This window comes from Candoia aspera, chromosome 7 (genome assembly GCF_035149785.1).
Source record: "Candoia aspera isolate rCanAsp1 chromosome 7, rCanAsp1.hap2, whole genome shotgun sequence".
Lineage (NCBI taxonomy): Eukaryota > Metazoa > Chordata > Lepidosauria > Squamata > Boidae > Candoia > Candoia aspera.
The window spans coordinates 23,398,200-23,414,396 of record NC_086159.1 but is presented as its reverse complement, the minus strand read 5'-3'; the positions used below and the strand labels follow the sequence as shown (position 1 = coordinate 23,414,396).

The 16,197-nt window shown below is 37.8% G+C and overlaps 1 protein-coding gene and 1 long non-coding RNA gene across 3 annotated transcripts in view; one reads left to right on the top strand and one right to left on the bottom strand.

Moving 5' to 3' along the window:
• The window catches only part of LOC134501351 (uncharacterized), a 243,836-nt gene that overhangs the window by 10,932 nt on the left and 216,707 nt on the right, over positions 1-16,197 (top strand). The window lies entirely within an intron of this gene.
• Positions 1-16,197, bottom strand: part of CHST11 (carbohydrate sulfotransferase 11) — a 178,193-nt gene that overhangs the window by 96,240 nt on the left and 65,756 nt on the right. For both annotated transcript variants that reach the window (XM_063309064.1, XM_063309063.1), the window contains exon 2: positions 2,078-2,163. In XM_063309064.1, coding sequence (XP_063165134.1) covers positions 2,078-2,163 — 86 coding nt within the window. The remainder of the gene's footprint in view (positions 1-2,077; positions 2,164-16,197) is intronic.

Here is a 16,197-nt window from a genome sequence, read left to right as displayed (position 1 = left end):
ATACTGATTCTGTATTGTGTTTTATACCGTAAATTCTGTAAGCTGCGAGAGTCTATCAGGTTTCAGTACGTAGATCAATCATATAAATAACATATAAATAAATATAGATTTTACTCTTTCATCTTTTGGCAGATTTACTTTCGTTCTGTTGATAGTTTTATGTACATTTTCCAGTTAGCAATATGTAGGACTTGCCCTAATTCCCACAAGCTCAAGTAAAATTGCGACTCATTTAATGACATCATAATAGTATGCTTGATAGTATTGACATTCCCACATTATTGCAATTAGGTACCGTATCTCTCAACTTCTAGCAGTTCTGTCAAAGTGAAAGGGAACCCAATTTACAGTCAAGTAAGACTTTAATCATTTAGTGCCTTATTAAATCTAGTGAGTGATATTTATTATAAGTCACTTCCCTTATAATATCTGACCCTTATAATATCTGACCAATTTTTGCAAAATGTTATTCATTGTTATAAATATACTGTACAATCAGCAACTCTTAACATTAATAACTATAGACAGTACCTGCTCTTCACTGATAACATTAAATGATACTGGAACAGTCTGTGAGAATGCCCTTGAGAGACAGGAGGAGGAAGAGGAGGAGCTGCAGACTAGGCAATGGTGAGATAAGAGGCATCTTAGCCCGCAGAAGGAATGTGGGCATGGCAAACATCTCAGAAGGGATCCTCCCTTGTTCTTGGAGTGTAAACGCAAGAGTAGCATTATCTTTGCTCAATTATACACTATAGCAGCCTTCTCCAAACTAAGCTACAGTAATCCTTGATAGTACCCATTCAGATGTTCAGAGATTGCAACTTCCAGAATTCCCTATCAACAGACATTTTGGGAGTTGTCTCCAAGATAGACTGTGGAAGGATGCAATCCATTATCAAGGATTAGTACTTCACCTTGGCATTATAATTTGCCAAAAATGTAAGCAACAAATAGGTGGTGATATATTTATCATTGGTCAAGACAGTATCTGCCATGCTGGACTATGAGAAGATCATTCAACACAAGTATTCTGAAATCAACATTAAAACAATGCCAAAACATCTGTGTATTTCTTTACACACATTAAGGCTCTGGTACTTCCTTCTCATTTTTTTCCAAGCTAGTTCCTTTTAATATTCTCATTGACCCATGGGTATTATTCATTAAATAAAAGGGGCAATATTATATTTAATTCCTAAGAATAATCTTTGGCACATAAGCTTTGTTGGCCAAATTAATTCTGTGTTCAGAGCTGGTGGATAACCAATCTAGATTAGTGTGTTAAAGAACAGGTAGGTGTCCCAAATCATCTACTTCCTATAATGCTTGCAGAAGAGTCATACAACTGCACACTCTCTTCTAGGATGTAACAGAAAACAGGGATTGTACTCTACTTCTCTGAAATAACTGAATACATATGTGAATAAGGAGCATACAGAAATCTTTAAAAAAAAAAAAAAATGTTTTAACCAGCTGATCAGTATAGAATATCTGTCAAATCTAACTACTATTTTGTTTACAGTTACTATTTATACGGTAATTTTCATTACCTTTTGCTGCCTTTCCTTTTACAATTTCCTCTTTTTTCTCCCACAAGTAACAGTGGGAAATACAATGTGCACTGTATTTACAATACTTCTTTCTCAAGACTATACTCCAGGCCTCCAGTGAAGTGAATTGTGATCCACAAAAGCTTTATAATGAAAAACAACGTGTTAGTCTTTAAGGTGCACAAACACTGTTGCTTTTGGTATGAGAGGTTAAAACAACTTCCCCTCTGAAACAGGTTTCAGTTAGCGACATGATGAGTTTTTTCAGCTCCCTCCCTCTGTAACGTTTTTGCTATCAGCAAAACAATTAAAAAACAAAGGTCCCGTTCTATAGGTGTGTAGGTGTTGCTACTTCTCTGTTGCTCTGTCCACAGAAGGTAAGAACTCCCTGGAACTCTCAGACAAGCAAAGCAAGGGCGTAATTTTCTGTGTCTTAATGCACTTCACTGTAAAATAGAAGATTCTTGGAAAAGAGTAGAACGGTGTCTCAAGAATGATTGTAGAACTGCCTCTGGGGCACTCACCTGGGTTGGATTGTACAGCTCTTGTAGCGGGCTTCTCGATCCTTTTCGGCAGCAGATGTCCATCCCAAAGCTATTCCTACGTATTACTGATAGAAAATAAACTGAAATTAGCGGAATTAGCATTCTCAAAATGCTAACATAGTTTCAAAGCACATGTAGAAAAATGAAGTATTTTTAAAAATGACACTGGAGATACACACACACACACACACACACTCACACACACACATATATATGTTATGTATTGTATATATAATGCACATGTGTGTGTGTGTATAATGTTAAATATAACATTATGTTATGTTTGTTACACATAACAAAAACAATTTAACTATAAGAAGATATATGGCATTACTTGCATTTCAGCCATCCCAAAACATTCATCACTGTATAAAATATTAGAAATTCATATAAATATGATAGATAATTAAGAAACAAAACCTCATTCTAGGTCAGTGTTTCTCAACCTTGGCAACTTTAAGATGTATGGACTTCAACTCCCAGAATTCCCCAGCCAGCCATGGGAGTTGAAGTCCACACATCTGAAAGTCGCCAAGGTTGAGAAACACTGCTCTAGGTTTAAGAATTTAGAGGCGTATGTTTTACATTGTATTTTTTTTATTGTTTTCATTTTTCATTTTAAGCTTCCCTAGAAACAGGGATGTTCACAGGGCAACCAAGGATATCAAGACGGCAGGCATGATGAGAGGATCAAGGTACCTTTTTACATGCATACAATGCATGTTAAAAACAGGAGGGCTCTGCAGATGTGAGGTAGAAACCCCATGTTTTGCCTTCAAACATTTTTTGTGAAAAATCTTTATTTCAATGGCAATATTTAAAAAAGGTCATCATTTTCTGAAAGAACATGTGACTTTTCCTTCTTAGCAGAGAAAGGTACCACAGCTTGATAGCCTCTTGAGTGGCTCCAATAAACAAGTAATTATGTATGTTTATTTATTTATCAAATGTGTACCGGCATGCTCCCAGCAAAATCAAAACACTTAATCAAACCTACATGTTTTCGTTTTCCTTCACAGTTCAAATGAATGGGTATTACCACGTGCTATAGTTTAAATTATTGTAACTGTTTAATCAAATAGTTAAATGGAGCAATTACTTAAAATCAGAAGACATGAGAGATAATAATCACTAATCTTCAGCAGACACAAATACACTTAGAATGAAAATGTTCTTTTCCAGAGAACCACATTCTAGCTTCATTCAGTACAAGATGCCACCTTTCCAAGTAGGTGTCAGTCATGCCAGTTTTGGCTAAGTGAAACTGCTTCCGTCAGATTTCTCCAGAATGTATCCTGGAGTAGACATTTTGAGGGTACCAAACTGTGAGGTTTTCTACTGTTAGCAAAGACAGTTATTACAGTGGTATTTACACATCACAGGAAGATGGAAGCTTGGATACAGATAAATGTGTCTCTTAGCAACAGCAGTGTAGGACTCTGGATGGTTTCTAACTGTTATATAGCACAATATTAGTAAAACTTCGCTTATTTTTCTAACAGTGGACCTCTAATAATAGTTTACTTCCACCTCCTAAAAGCCTTCTCCTCCCCTTTGTCTACTTCAAAGTGAAATATCTAAACATTCCTACCCAATAATTGGCAGGGCTTCTATTGGAAAGACTGAGTGTCCTTCATCTTGTCTTGTAGCTTCTCTTGCAATATTATCAGGAAAAAAAAATTATCAGTTTTAAATGCTGAACTACAGATTCCAAGTAGAGCAATAGATTGTGCAATGATTTTGACACCCATCACTTCACCTCCAGATGTTGCTGTCCATGGAGAAGAGAGTTAAACTGAGTGTTAAAAAAAAAAAAAGGCCATTCCATATAAGCTAGAACTTCAAAACAGTCTGGGGGTAATGTGAATGAAATTACATTTAAATATCATACTACTTTAAAGAAAGATATTTCTAATTGGATTCCCATGAAGAATTCAGAGCTATAGAGCAGAGGTGTACAGAGATGGCCATGAAGGAAATATGTGGAAAACATGAACTTAGCCTGGGAAAACAGGAAGGCGTGAGAATTTCAAAAGTGCCCCACATTGGTTCTCTTTGATATAAGAGGGAAGGGAAGGAGAAATGCTCTCAGTCCACATCAATATAGTAAGCCCTATTACTTCTTGTGGTGTTTGTTTCCTGACCTGGTCTACCTTGAAGGGCTAACATATAGCTACATTTCAGTTCCAGCAGACTGAGAAGTTCCATATTGGCACCAGCAAGAACAGTAATTGCTCAGACTCAATAGTGCTAGTTGCCTTAGGCAAGGAACCCACCTGAGCCCTCTCATTCCACTTGATCTGTTTTTTCCCACCCACTCACCCCCCACTACCTCTTATCTGCACACCTATCTACCTGCAAAGGTCCAAACTCTTCCAAAATTCTCAAAACTCAAGGGACGTCTGCAACCCTACATGATGTGATACCTTCCAGACATTTTGTACTGCAGCTCCCATATTAGCCAGCTAGTACAGCTGAAAAATACAGCAAAGGGTCAGCACAGCTTTCCACCTTGTGAAGTCAAGTAATGCAAATTTCTGTAAGCTGTCTCAGTCTTGGCTGGTTTGGGGCAGATAAACAAAGAAATACAATGACATAAATACACAGAAGTGATATAAATTGATACAAATGACATAGTCATGAATTATGTAAAATTAACATACATTTAATTCATGTACAAACTTTGGATGGAATTGATTTGTTTATTATTTGGGGGATATACTTGGACATAAATTTGGTCCACTGCATCTACTGTGAATGGTGGCCTATTAAATCAATGTTTAATTACTGCAGTTTTATGAGTGATTTCAGTGAAGGTAACTTTTCTTAGTAGTGGTGAATCCAAAGCCTGGTCAAGCTAAAGACAGTTAGTCTTTTAAAAGAACTGGAACCACCTTGACAGGTTTTGCTTTCCATTGTGTTTGCTTGCCAAACTTTTTTAGCCCAATAGATCTTTGGTCAAATTTTGGAAGTTTCTGAAACAATATGAAAACCTACAAAAACATAATTACCCAACACAAGTGTGGGTGATAGTGTACATATTAAGCAGAAGCCTCTCTTTCAAAGTACATTCAACCCTATCATCCCTCTTCAGCACAGCAGCCATTGGGAATAAAAACATTTGCCAAGTAAAGGCAACATCCCTTGTTTTGGGGAAGGCTGGTGGACTTTATGTCAGGCAATGGAGGTGTTTTACAGTTCTCATTTCCTTTGCCACCAATATCTTAGAAGCAGAAACCTTATCTTCCAAAACTTGATTAGTGCAATTTTCCGTGATCTACTTTCCTACGAATTTTATCGCATGACAATACCCACGCACTCCAGTCAATATGTGGGTCAATGTCTTGGAGTGGATCATTGTTTTGGAGTACAAGTAATTTGTCTTTGATTTAACATGAGCTGTGAATCCGCCCATTATGGTATGTGGTTTAAAAATCCTGAAATAGTAGTATGTGTGAATGCAACCAATGTGTATAAATCTAATTCTGCAGTAACACATTTACTGTAAGATACAATTCATATCAAACCAGGGATTCTACACTAGAATCCAAATGGCTTACTTTCTGCTGTACAATGCATCTTGATGTTGGCTTGTCCTCTGCAGTACTATAACATCACAATGACAGATGGCTGGGGAATGCTATTGCAGCTATAATTTTGATGGAATCAGGGGACACAGGAGACCAATATTGTTTCACGTGCTGACTCTCATTTGAACAATTTATCCTTCAAACACAAATTTAATTTCTTGGACTGCCCCCCCCAACTTCCTGCTTCCCTCCCAACTACCTTCTCATGGCACAATGCAACATCATTTCCCCATATGATTCATTTAGCCCTACTATTCTGTGGCTAGGCAGACTCTGAGATCTGTTAGCTTAAGTCCTAGACTTCAGTCTCTATTTATTGTCTGTCTGGAGTATTCATGTTAGGAATTTATTACAAAATATCTGTCTAGTGGGTTGCATTTTTAAAATTAAATCAGTCCTACTATTGCTTTTGAAAGATCAAGATCTTATTTATAGAAAAATAAAATATAAAATGTACTTCTTACTGTTCACTAAAATCATTTTAGTTGCCTTGAAGAATATAAATATATGTTTAAACAGTATGTATCTTGCTCTGAATGGCATTCTGTTGGCATACCTAGCAGATACCTGACTGAACTGACATACATGGTTACAGAGGTGATCTTGCAGATGCTTAAGATTTTTATCTTGAGTGATTTCTACATTCATGCTAAGAATACTTCAATAGGTGCTCAGGAACTCATAGCCTTCATGGTCTTTGCTCAGATTTTTGGGGAATATACTTCATAGACAGGTTTTCAGCCTGGAAGAGAGTGGTTGGCCCACACAGGTTCTGGATGGAATCAATCTCTTGCCATGGATTGACCACTAAATATTGGGACAATTGCTACATGTTGTTCTCTTCCAGATCCTGCTGTGTTTTAGACCGTTCAATTTTTTTTTTAACCTTGGTGACTGCTCTATCAGCAATCTAATAAGAGCTGTGGAATAACAAAATGTCTTGGGTGTTTGATATGGTGGATTTTAAGTACTCCCTATTCCATTGTGGAGTCTGCAATTCTCCATGGTATTCAAAGCATGTGCAGGCAAGAAAAATAAATATAGGAGGCTTTAGTGATCGTGGAACAAGTCTGGGGTAAATTAAACTGGATGTACTAGGGACATAATTATAATACCTATGCCATAGCAATCACAGAGAAGAAAAATCAATGGGTTTCCTCCCTGGCTGCATATACAGAACAATCCAAAGGGATTCTTAAGGATTTGGAGCAACCAGTAGTCCTGGGCAAACCATGTCATCTGAGCTCTGTTTTGAGCAGTGTGCATGAGTTTTTGTGAGTAAAATTCATGCCAGGCCTGATGCCACTTTGGGCAGTGCCATACTTACTGCAGTATCTATTATTTAACTGAATCAATAGAGTAGCTTGTCCTCTGAGGAACCAAATATAATTCTCAGGTGTGTTGGCATCACTACTTCCGTATTAAGCTCTACCCAACTTGGCCTATAAAACTCTCTAAGGATTCCATCCTACTAGTGATCACTCAAATCATTAACATTTCTCATTTGCAGAAATAAGTCTCTGCCACCTAATGGACACAGTGGTGATGCTATTGTTTAAGAAAGCTTCATTGGTTCTAGCCAGTTTTAACAATTAATGATGAGTGTCCAATACTCAATATTTTGTCAAGCTGTTAATGAAGGTGGCTGCACTGCAGCTTAAGGAGCTCTTCAATAAATGGCATTTCCTTAAAGGTTTTTTGTCTGGATTTAGATCAGGAATTGGCAAGAAGACTGTTGTCTTCATGGTGATTTATGCCAGGAAAGGACAGGGGTAGTGCAATGCTATTGTTATGCTTGAGTCTCTTGGTGCCTTTTGATACAGTTGTTGGAACACTTGAGATTGCTTGGCATTAGAGGCAGAGTTCTATGATGGTTTCATTCCCAGGTTTCTGGGCACAACCAGGAAATTATATTGGGAGACTTCTTCTTGATAACTTGGGAACTATCTTCAGTGGGGGGAGGTGATCCAAAAAGTTCCATTTTGTTTCCCATGTTTTTAATAATTGTATTTAGTTGTCATCAATATAGTGTTAACCCCTTTCCTGATGACTTGGGGTTAAATGTAACCAGAGCCTCTCTGTTTTCAGGCTGGATAAATTGAAGCTGGATTCACATAAGTTACTATTGATTCCAGGGTTTGAATTTGAGAATTGATATAACATTTCTGGAAGGGGTTGGACTCCCCTTATGGAGCAATTCTGCCATCACGGTATCTTTCTGGATCCAGTCCTGATGCTAGATAGCCACATACTATTCATGGCAAAAAGGGCTTTTTATCAGCTTTGATTGATAGGGCAGGTCTATACTTACTAGCAGGAGCAAGACCTGTTTTCAGTGAGTCATCCATTGGCAATATCATGGTTGACTACTGCAATGTACTCTTCATTGCATAGCCTCCCAATACTCTCTGGAAATTACAGCTGGTCCAGAAAGTGGCATCATGAGTGCCTCATGAGGTCTCCTTGGGTTCCGCGCTATTGTAATGTTGAAACTACTTCACTGGTTGTTGGCTGACTTTGCAGCCCAGTTCAGGGTGCTCATAGAAGAATAGAAAGCTCTACAAGTCTAAGGACCAAGGTACTTAAAGGATTGTATACTCCCTACATCTGATATTGGGTCATCAGTGGGGCATGATTTGTAGTCCTACCATGGGTATATTTGACATTAATGAATTCAGTTTTCTCCTTGGCAGGGTTCATATTACAGACTAAATGGCCATTGGAGTTGAAGTTTAAAAGGGGTTTACCTTCCCAAGGCTTTAAATGCCAATGTTTTAACATTTGTGTTTTATGACCATTATTTTGTTTTTAAATGGACATTAATTATGTTTTTATTGTATCTTTCATGCCACACAGAACCATTAGGGGAGTAGAGGACATATAATTTCTTTAAATAAATAAATAAATAAATAACTTGTGTATCCATGTAACTCAGAATGAAATTGCACTGAAAAAAAGAGACAGGATTAAATAATTAGATCATTAAACAACCGAACAGAACAAAAAACTGAAAACATCCACCAAGCACATCCAAAAGACAGATCACACGCCAAGATGCTGTGACATGTTTACAGTGGCATGGGACATAGTCCTTTCTTTTGCTGTGAATCAGTCTGACCCTTCTGTGACCCAATTCCCTTGTCACACTAGGACACGACTTCTGAATGGCTGGACTGAGTCATTATAAGAAATGCAGGCTCTTTGACAGCCCGGTTGTAAGCCATCGAGGTCAATACTTCCTTATTAAAGTGAACAATGAACAGAAAGGCGGGTTGCTGAGGAGAGCTGAGCAGGAACCTTCTGCCCAGTATGTTGGTGTCAGCAGCAGTGCACACTGTGTGATAGCTGCCCAGTGACTTTGACCTCCGACCCCCCATGTCAGACTGATCAAATTGCTTCCAATATGAGAGCCAGTTTGGTCCAGTGGTTAAGGTGCTGGACTAGAAATCAGGAGACTGAGAGTTCTAGTTCTGCTTTAGGCATGAAAGTCGGCTGGGTGACCTTGGGCCAGTCACGCTCTCTCAGCCCAACTCACCTCACAACTGTTGTTGTGGGGAAAATAGGAGGAGGATTTGGTAGGTTCGCCTCCTTGAGTTATTTATAAAAATAATAAAGGCGGGATAGAAAATAAATAAATAAATGAATGAATGAATGATAGCACAATTAAATGCTCAGCCTAACGTTTGTTTATTTGTTTGATTGATTTATATGGCCGCCCATCTCAAAGACATGACTCGGGGCAGCTAACAATATTAAATAGTAAATAAAAACAAATACATATACAAAAAATTTAAAGCATGCAGCAGCCAGGAAAAATCACAAACAGCCATTCACACAACCAGGAAACGGGCTCCATCATGCACCCAGGGCCCCAGGCTCAGGCAGAGAACCAGATCTTTAAGGCCTTACAAAAGGCAGCAGGTTTGTAAGAGATTTCAGATTTCAAAAGAAAAAGAAATAAAGTATTAGGTATGTACTAATCAATTCTAGAGCAATTTGTTATGTCAAAGAGGATAATGCAGAGGGAAAAGCAGCAGCACATGAAACGGAAATCTGTTTTCACACACAAAAGAAGGAATTCTGATACTCTATAACAGGAAACGGAGGGTAACCAGCCTGACCCTGCACACCTATGGAGAAGACACAGCATTTGAGCTTTCTCTCTTCTATTCCTTCATCCCAGCATCCTGAAGGACTAATGGGTGCTTAAGTATGAGCTAATTTTTAGTTCAGGTTTGAATGACATGCTAGGACATATTGCTTAAGAAGAACAAAATGTCATTATCAACTGTGGTTAACAGCTTCTCATTTAAGCATGAAGTAACCATGTTTCCAGGTTCAGACATAGCGTATCATGTAAATATAGTGACTCTATCTGAGCTCAACATAATGGTATACCATAAAGTGGCCTAATTCGTTTATGTGCAGCACTAAGTGAGAACCAAGCTACTATGGTGTGTTCAACAAACCATGTTTAAAAAGCCTTCATTAAATGTTAAATGTGAGCCAAACCTATGCACAACTGGTCTTCCACATGTGTTTATTTCATGTGTTGTTCTTAGGCACTTAACTATGAATTTTACCTGCCATTTTTATTGCTTGATGTTTTGCTTTGCTTTGCTTTGTTTTTAAGGTTGATTTTGAAGTGACAGTTTTATGTTTTGGATTTTTTTCAAGGAGAAAGAACTAGTGCTTCTCCCAGATTTTGCCAATTTTCACAGTGTCCCTCACCACTGGCCAGGGTGGCTGGCCTGCTGGGAGTTGTAATTCAGCAACATTTAGTGGCCACAAGATTTTCTACATCTGAACGAGAAGCATGTAATTAGTAAGTAGAACGTAAGTATGACAGGAAAATATTGAATTAAAGCAGCATGAAAGAAAGTTGAAATAGCATAATAAAACCAGATGAAATTAAGAGTCAGAATTAGGCTAAATATTCTGGGGTGCTTCCAATTGCTCTTCTCTGTCTCTTGGCTTCCTACAAACACATGTAGAAATCCTAACCTCACCAACAAGGAGATCATTTGAAATGGACTGTGTTCATTAACAGCTATTTAACAAATTGCATACATTATTCTTGCTGTTTTTATAGACTCCCAACAACTCTTTTAAGAAATTCAGGGTAGCCTTCAAATCTCTGTTCAGATATGAAAGTCTTCTGTGGAGGGAGGGATCTGCTTTTGTTCTTTAAATGAGCAGGGATTTCCCCTCCCACCTTTTCATTTCATAATGTAATCTTGGAGGGCTGGGGATGGAATACAATACCTGACATATTCTAGAATTTGTCACTCATGTATTGAACTGGGTTCTCTGATGCGTTTAACAGTTAATTTTAATCTCACTATACAATGGATGAGTTCAGAAGACAGTTCCCTGCGTGAAAGGACAAACTGGTGGGCCCTTGTCCCATGTCAAAATGGAAGAAGTATCTCACTTCAGAGGTCTGTAGATGGACACATTAGTGGATTTCAGGAAGAGAGGGGAAAAAGTAACTCTCTTTCCACATTAATTATCTTGTTGTTCAATATTTACGTCTCCCAAATAAGGGATTTTTACTTGAGTTTTTAGGACAAATTTAATGTTGCTAAGAATACAACTCTTTCAGATTCAGTTTGAGCCAGTCTAGATGGTGGGGCTGCCCTTCTATGATGAATCCTATTATTAAAACATTATTCAAATCAGAACCTTATGCCAGGTCATTGGTCCATTTATCTTACTTCATGTCCATGGTATATCGCATGGTTTCAGAGAAGCTTCTCCAAACTTTACCTGGGAATACCAGGGATTGATCCTGGGCCATTTTGCATGCAAAACAAATGTCTCTCACTGAGCTTCTGTTACTCTTCAATGCAAAACAATCTCCTTTTGAAATCAGATCCAATCAAAACAAGGTTCAAGCGCCATTTAATAAATATCCTTACTAATTAATCGACTCAGTCTATTTCTTCAGATTAAATCAGCAGGCTGGTTAAGCAGACAGATGGTGACTTTTAAATGACTTTAGAATAAAAGGCTGTATTATATCTGAAGTTTATATGTTTTAGTTCGAATGAAGACAAAAATAAGGCATTCAGTTCAACTGTCTCTTAGAATGTAAGGGAGACTGGTGCTAGCCTATACAATTATAATCAAAGCAGTGGGTACTGCGGCATAACAAAGAACTAGAAGCAGTGAACAGAATGGTAAAGAGTTCAGTTCTAAGATTTTCAGCATGAAGCAAAGGCTGCTCATTATCCTTGTTGGATTTATTAGGTATGATTGAATAACTAATGTTGAAAACTCACAGAATAACAGCACACTGTCACCTACTGCTCACATACATAGATTGAGTTCACACATCCTACTAAATCACGATTTGTTTCAATCACACTTGGAACAACCAGATTGGGGAGGTTCACCCAACATATTAAATCAGAATTGAATAAATCATAATATGTCTTATTACAATGTCTGAAGCCAGCTACATCCATGTACATCACTTCCATTAATCTCATGGTTTTTGTCAAAGAAATATCACTTACAATTTTACCCCACAGCTTTTCTCTGTGTGTTTCTCTGTGATTTTAATAACAACTTCTAACTTCAATGTTTTTCTATACAGCTAGACAATCTAGGGTAAATTGGCAAAATCATCTGCATGGAATAAATGCCATCAATATTCTTTGCATGCACCTGCTCTTGCGAGAATTTGCTTGGTCAGTAAGAACAGCTAGAGTGGCTTCCTTATTAGCTCCCACTCCTTGCAAAGCCAGACTTAAAAGCAGGCTATTCTTTCTGGAGGTCTGCTTTTTCAGCTCTGGTTTTGGAGAATTCCTCACTGCATAATGTCTAATTCCAACACTTGGTTTTATCTTCCCTGCTTTCATTTAATTCTCAGTCTTCTGACAGATTTATTGAAGGCTTAAATGCATGCACTGCATTTTTTAAAACATAGTTTTAAACACAGAATATGTTTTTTAATTCTGATTGGGCAGAAATGTTCCTTTTATCATTTAATACATTTATGGAAAAATGTATAAGGAATGCTTGTGATAGCACCAGAGGTATGTTGGTTGGGTACATGAATGTACTTCTGTATGTAGACGATGCCATATTGTTGACTGGGAATCTAAACCATATCCAGCAAATGTTAGATAGATTGCCTGATGCAACAAGGAGTATGGATCTGAAAATGAATGTATCAAAGACCAAGATATTTGTCTTCAATAGAAAAATGAAGTGAGCAATTGCAAGTGATATATAAATGGTGAAAATCTAGAATGATCAGATAAATGTACCTTGGTAAAATTATTACAAAAGATGGGGAAATGGATAGATTTTTTTAAGACATGCAAATGCTGGTAGAAAAATAATGGTTGGATGGTAGTCTTTTGTGAGGAATGAATGTTTATTAAAAGAAGCAAAAACAGCAGTATAAAAGTGTGCTTCCACCCACTGTATGTCAGGAGAAATAGAAAAGTGAGATGAAAGAAGTGGGAATCAGTAACATAAGATAATGAGGCAGAATAAGATGAGAATAGAATGAAGAATGAATCAGTGATGAATGAATGTAGACTGAATATAAAAGCATTTGACAAATACAGAAGACGTATGTTGAAGTGGTTTGGTTATACAGAGAAGATTAACAGGGGTTGAATCAGAGAATAAATATAGGAAGAAAGTGAATGGGTTGAGAGGAAAGATAAGACCAAGTCATGTTTGATGGAGTTGATGAAGTCTTCAAAAGGAGAGAGCTAAAAAATTTAAAGAACAAAAGGCAATGTATAAACTAATTGTGGTGGAAGCCAGGTTGGTTTTCAAGGACAGACAGTTACCAAAAGGAATAGTGCATGGTGCTTGTGTAAACTAGATTTAGCTGTATTTCACACCTCTTATTTCATGCCTTTAATTTTTTTGTCTACTGTTTTTTACTTCTTTTCTGCCCTTTGCATCACTATACTGAAAAGGTATTGTGTGATGTATAAGTACATAAATGTACTGTATACATGTATGCATTTTTTATATTTATTCTTATTCTATTTAATTATTCTATTTATAATCATTTTTTCCTCCAGGAACTCAAGGTAGCATGCATAGATTATCTTGTCAGCTTCTCTGAGAGTTTCTTAAATAGAAAGTGGGATAAAATATTTTAAATAAATAGTGAATAAATATTTATTCCAGAGTTGGCTTGGTATTGTAACACAGCTCCTCTTTTTTCCCCTCCTTTTTGAAGATAGGGACGACATTTCCTTTTTTCCAGCCCTCTAATACTATGCCTCAAAAAACACAGAAAGTGGCTCTGAAATGATATCACCAAGCTCCATCAAGGCTCTCACATGTAATTGGTGATCCTGGAGATTTAAACACATTCATGGCAACCAAGTGCTCTCTAGGTAAAGGTAAAGGTTTCCCTTGACATTAAGTCCAGCCGTGTCCGACTCTAGGGGGTGGTGCTCATCTCCGTTTCAAAGCCGAAGAGACGGCATTTGTCTGTAGATACTTCCGTGGTCATGTGGCCAGCATGACTACACGAAACACCGTTACCTGCCCGCCGAAGCGGTACCTATTAATCTACTCACATTTGCATGTTTTCGAACTGCTAGGTTGGCAGGAGCTGGGACTAGCAATGGGAGCTCACCCCGTCACGCGGATTCAAACTGCCGACCTTCTGATCGGCAAGCTCAGCAGCTCAGCGGTTTAACCAGCAGTGCCACCGCATCCCCAAGTGCTCTCTAACCATTTCTAATTACTTGGGTTGCCACTCTGTCCTTTTGTCAACCATTCAACTTAGAAAAACATTTCCCTCTGGGGAGGAGATGAAAGTAGAGTTGTGGCTGTCATTGATGCTGTTGGCTTAATGCTAAAGCCAACTTAAACCTGTCTAAGTCATGGATTGGAGATGAAATGAAGGTAACGAGGACATGGCAGAAAAGTGACGTTGCAAAGGCATGTTTATACTGTGATAGGTGCAAGTGGGAAAGGGCTGTTATAGTATTACTTCAAATATAGTCTTCCAGTACAACTGATTAGCATTCTGAATGACTTGATCACCATCCTTTTTTCCACTGTATAATAGATGAAACAGAATCTCATTAGCAAAAATTCAGTGGGTTTACAAACACCATTAACAGCTCCATCTTCTCATCTAACACCTTCCTTTAAGAATTTCAAGGAGCTTTGATGATAAGTAATTATGCTACCACATAGCACTCATGAAAGGGGGAGCTCTGGTTTTACCTGTTTATATTGCCACTGTGATTAAGGGAGGGGGGAATTATCATGCCATATGTTACACCATGCTTTCCATTTACCAGTCTCTCGCAGCCAGATTGGTGCTAGGATACATATTAATCCCATATTATCTACATGTCTACAATATTTTATTCATAGTAATAGAAGTTTTGTTTCTATCATCTCCTGTAAAGCTCTTATTTTTAAAATGATCTTGATCCTGAGTAAGTCATCTTGCTCTTAGTCCACCCTGTGTGGTTCCTATACAAAGGCGACATCATTTATTTGAATGCTTTGGCTCTGAACAAAAAGCTATATTCCTCTGTGCACAATATAGTTGTAATTCCAACTGAATGCAGTGAGACATTTCCTATGCATGTTCTTAGGTCTAAGCTATACTCCCACAGTTCAAATAAAATGCTTGAAGAGGAAAATTAAATGCAAAAATTCCAGTAGGAGAACATTTTTGATAATCCACTCCCACTTCTAATTTAGACTTACATTTATTAGACTATGTAAAGAATTTTATTCAACTGGTGTTATAATTGGGCAACCTTCTTGCAGCCATATTGTCCTAAACTCCCATCCGTCCACAACCAGCATGGCCACCAAGCTGGCACCCTCCAGATTTGTAAGGACAACAAATGCCAGAATTTCTCAGCCAGAATTCCCAGTTGCTAGCCATACTGGCTGGGAATTCTGGGAATTGCAGTCCCAACACATCTGGAAAGTTCCAGGTTGAAGAAACTTGAGTTTTATCATTGTACAAAGTTGAACTAGAAGAGATGGAAAATTAAATGGGTTCATTTGCAAGTAAGACTGCATGTAATATCTGTATGACATGGACAAAGAAAAGCACACAGACACGCACACAGACACACACACACTCACACACAGAGTCATTGTGATAATATACAATGTATTTTCACTCAAGAGAACCATAGGTTGCCTGTGTAGAAACATGCAATATTAGGCCTGATTTTACTAGGAGAGAACCAAATTGAATAAAGTCAATTCAGAGAAGTAGAAAAGCACAGGGGGACACAACTGCTTTAAAAAGCAGTTTGTTTTGATTTTTGACAAGCAATGATTTCCCTGTCTACTTCCCCACCCCACCACCAAAAGCTTTGAAAAGGGTATATAATGTGATTTTGTCAGGAAAAGAAGGTCCTAAAGATCTTACTTTCACTATATAACTTTCCACCAGAAACACAGCTAATCTGTGAAAGGAAACTGATGACAATGTGTAATTTTATCTCTGACTTGTGCTGCAAACGGCTTTCAGATTAGAAATAC